This window comes from Trifolium pratense, linkage group LG4, assembly GCF_020283565.1.
Source record: "Trifolium pratense cultivar HEN17-A07 linkage group LG4, ARS_RC_1.1, whole genome shotgun sequence".
Lineage (NCBI taxonomy): Eukaryota > Viridiplantae > Streptophyta > Magnoliopsida > Fabales > Fabaceae > Trifolium > Trifolium pratense.
Window position 1 is genome coordinate 46,542,165 of NC_060062.1, and position 4,226 is coordinate 46,546,390.

The 4,226-nt window shown below is 33.5% G+C and overlaps 1 protein-coding gene across 1 annotated transcript; it reads left to right on the plus strand.

Moving 5' to 3' along the window:
* The first annotated feature begins 1,890 nt into the window (after positions 1–1,890).
* LOC123919803 (F-box protein SKIP2) lies at positions 1,891–4,014 on the plus strand. The gene has a single exon (XM_045971806.1). The coding sequence runs from the start codon at positions 1,978–1,980 to the stop codon at positions 3,715–3,717; it is 1,740 nt and encodes a 579-aa protein (XP_045827762.1). The 5' UTR covers positions 1,891–1,977; the 3' UTR covers positions 3,718–4,014.
* The last annotated feature ends 212 nt before the right edge of the window (positions 4,015–4,226 follow it).

Here is a 4,226-nt window from a genome sequence, read left to right on the forward strand (position 1 = left end):
AATTTATACGAGAACGCCGAAGAACTTCCAGAAAAGTAAGTCACGTGGTCCACACAAAAAGCATTCCATTCCACTCACAATTTTTCTGCATTGAATTGAACTCCAACGTCAAGAAATACTATAGTTTATTGTGATTTCGTGACTAGGCCCAAATGATTTTATTTTTTACTATTTCTTTTAAGAATTTAATAATTGCAATTTGTTTAGTAGTATTTATTTTTAAGAATTTTTTTTACCCTTGAATGGAATGAACAGTATCATCCCATCAAGGGGTCATGCGGATTGCGGAAGGAGCATTCACGGCGGCTCGTATCGATTTTTAACTTAAAAGAGTAAATTTAATTCACCAAGAAAAAAAAAATTAATTTTAACATATTGTCTTATTCTTTTTTAAAAAAAAAACCAACCAAAACATGTTGTCCTAGTTAAATCTTTTACTAAATATATATTTGTTTGGTTTGTATCAAAGATTATATTTTTTAATCGAATGAAAAAAAAATATTAATCTTATAAAAAAAGTAAAAAATTATTAAAGAAAAAAGAAATTATATATGTATTTATTTTAGATTGGGCTTAAGCCCAATTTAGTGTCAAGTACAATTTATTTAGGTGTCGAGTTCGACCCAATAACACGTTGGTTCAAGACAACACACATATGCTCATCGGCCATAAAAGTTGACACTTATGTAACAACCGACATCAAAATTATTGACATTTACTATCAATCATGACTTTTCATGCGTTATTCTGCCAGCTATTAACGTCGAGATCACGAGATTTGCCCTCACACTAGTGATACTGGCTCTGAGGACTTTTTCTACCCTTCTCATGTAGAAGGATAATGTATTCCATCATTCCTCTCTCAAACCTCTACTTTACGCAAATAATAACTTGAGCGTCGAATTGAAGTGTCTTACACGCATATCCCTCATCACTACCACCGCATTGAAAATGCATTCCACCGACCACAACTATTCTAATATAATAAAACCAATATTAAATCATAAAATCAAATTTGTATTCACAATTGAATTTCATTTTGTTCAATTTTAAAAGAAAAATCACATTTTTAGAAAAAGAAAAATATAAAGAACATTGACAATTTTACTTAATTCAACAAAAAAATAATAATTACATGTATGTAATCCAAATTTAGACTAGAGTAGATACATGTATTATTCTTTTTGGTAAGTACTATTAAATCATAAAATTTCTATACACTATTAAACCTCCACTTTACGCAAATAATAACTTGAGCGTCGAATTGAAGTGTCTTACACGCATACCCCTCATCACTACCACCGCATTGAAAATGCATTCCACCGACCACAACTATTCTAATATAATAAAACCAATATTAAATCATAAAATCAAATTTGTATTCACAATTGAATTTCATTTTGTTCAATTTTAAAAGAAAAATCACATTTTTAGAAAAAGAAAAATATAAAGAACATTGACAATTTTACTTAATTCAACAAAAAAATAATAATTACATGTATGTAATCCAAATTTAGACTAGAGTAGATACATGTATTATTCTTTTTGGTAAGTACTATTAAATCATAAAATTTCTATACACTATTCAATTTTCTTTGGTTAAACTTTAAAATAAAAATCACAATTTCATCTCATTCAACTAATATTCACACATTTTGTAGAAAAAAACAAAACAAAAAGTAATTTTACACAAGGAAAATCCAAAACATCTAATCACTTCAATAATACAGCATTTCCAACTTTTTGTGAGCTGTTAGTAATTATTGTAAAAAATAAACAAAATTCTGTTAATAATTTAACTTTTTTGTCGATAATTCTGTTAATAAATTTTCTTTTTTGTCGATAATTCTGTTAGTAAAATATAAATGATGCATGAATCTACATGGAAGTCGGTAATAATAAACCCATCCTGGGTAGTTGCTGTCTTGCTGAGGCGACACGCGCTTCACCCTTTGACGGGTGAAACGTTCAAACCCAATGCATCTTCATCTTCTTCTCCATCTCTTTATTTCATTCATTCCTCACTTTTTCATTTCAAATTATCTTTCTATTTTTTTCTTCATCATATTATTATTACTATTTATTATTTTCTTCAATTCAATGGGACAATCACTGTCCACATATGTTCCATCTCCTGACCTAAATATTTCTAAAACTAACCGATTCTGTTACGGTTACGTTGACGGGTACGGTGACGGTAACGACAATGATTCTTCTTCTGATAACTTCGGTTATCGCCGTAACTATATTGATGAAATCCCTGACGAATGTTTAGCCAGTATTCTTCACTTCGTTGACGCCGTTGATCGGAAAAACTGCTCCCTTGTATGCCGACGGTGGTTACGCGTTGAAGGTGAAAGCCGGCAACGGCTTTCCCTAAACGCGGAGGCGAAATTGCTCGATGTTGTTCCTTCTCTGTTTACTCGTTTCGATTCTGTTACAAAGCTTGCGCTTCGTTGTAATCGCAAATCAATAAGTATAAACGATGATGCTTTGATTTTGATCTCGCTTCGTTGTAAGAATCTCACGCGTCTTAAGCTTCGTGGTTGTAGGGAAATAACTGAGATCGGAATGTTAGGTCTTGCGAGAAATTGTAAGAATCTGAAGAAGCTTTTGGTTGTTTCGTGTTTGTTTGGTGTTAAGGGAATTCACGCTGTTGTAGATAATAGTAATGTTATTGAGGAGCTTTCTGTTAAGAGGCTTCGTGGAGTTAACAATGACGGTGGTGAATTGTTATGTGGTGGTGGTGGTGGTTCATCGTTGAAATCGATTTGTTTGAAGGAACTTGTTAATGGTAGCTCGTTTGCGCCGTTAATAATTGGTTCTAGAAAGCTTCAAACATTGAAATTGATTCGGTGTATAGGCGATTGGGACACGACGCTTACGAGCGTGGGGAAGTTGAGTTCAGGGTTGATTGAGATTCATCTTGAGAAGATTCAAGTTAGTGATGTTGGTCTTGTTGGTGTATCAAAGTGTTTGAAATTAGAAACTTTGCATCTTGTGAAAACACCTGAGTGTTCAGATGTTGGTCTTATTGCTGTTGCTGAGCATTGTAAGATGTTGAAAAAGCTTCACATTAATGGGTGGAGAACTAATAGAATTGGTGATGATAGTTTGATTTCTGTTGCAAGAAATTGTCCTAATTTACAAGAGCTTGTGTTGATTGCTATGTTTCCTACATCATTGAGTTTAGGAGCAATCGCTTCATATTGTCAGGGTTTAGAAAGGTTCGCGCTTTGTGGGATTGTAACGGTTTGTGATGTTGATATTGAGTGCTTTGCTTCTAAGTGTGTGGCACTTAGGAAATTATGTATCAAGGGTTGTCCTGTGTCGAATGTTGGGATTGCGGCTTTTGCTTCTGGGTGTCCTAATTTGGTTAAGCTCAAGGTGAGGAAGTGTGTGAAAGTTACAGGTGAAGTTGGGGAGTGGTTGCGCGTGAGGAGAAGTTCTTTGGCCGTTAATTTTGATCACAATCAAGTTGAAGCGTTGGATGGAAGTGGTAGTGATGTTGGAGTTCAGGAAACTACAATGGCTTTTCCACCAAATGACAATGAAGTAACCCTTATTGGTGATTCTCCTTCAACCAGCAATAACAACAACAACAACAACCGATTGTTCAGGACCAAGTTTGGATTTTTTGCTGGTAGAAATTTTGTGCCTTGTGCTTTCAGAAGGTGGACAAACATTGATACTATCTCTAGTAGCAGCTTTTCATGATGATTCATTATTGTAAGAATAATTATACATTTTTTTTCACAAAATGTTTGTTGAGCTCTTGCTTCATCAGTGAAAAGCATTGCTATTCATTAACTTGGTTTACTATTTCCTATTCAATTTGTTGTTTTGAATAATGATGCCACATTTTAATTTTCTGTTTTGCTTGGAAATTGCAGTGGATTGTTGTGAAATCCATTTTCATTGTCACCATGTTTTCATAAATTTAAGCTGAAATTAGACTTTTCTAATGCCCACCCTTGTCACCAGAACTTGATCAATTTCTCATTGATCAAAATCAAACCAAAAAGTCATTATGAAAACTGAAGTTATTGTAGTGCTAGACTAGAAGTTGTACAAACAGAAGATGCAAAGAACATTGTAAACTTAGCATTTGTGTTTCTTTGTTGGCATCCAGCAGTATCATTTTGTAATTCTATTTATAGTTATCGTGTGTCGCTTATTCTCTTCAATGTTAAGTAAATCATGCTTTTCAGCCTCTTCCCAGTCTA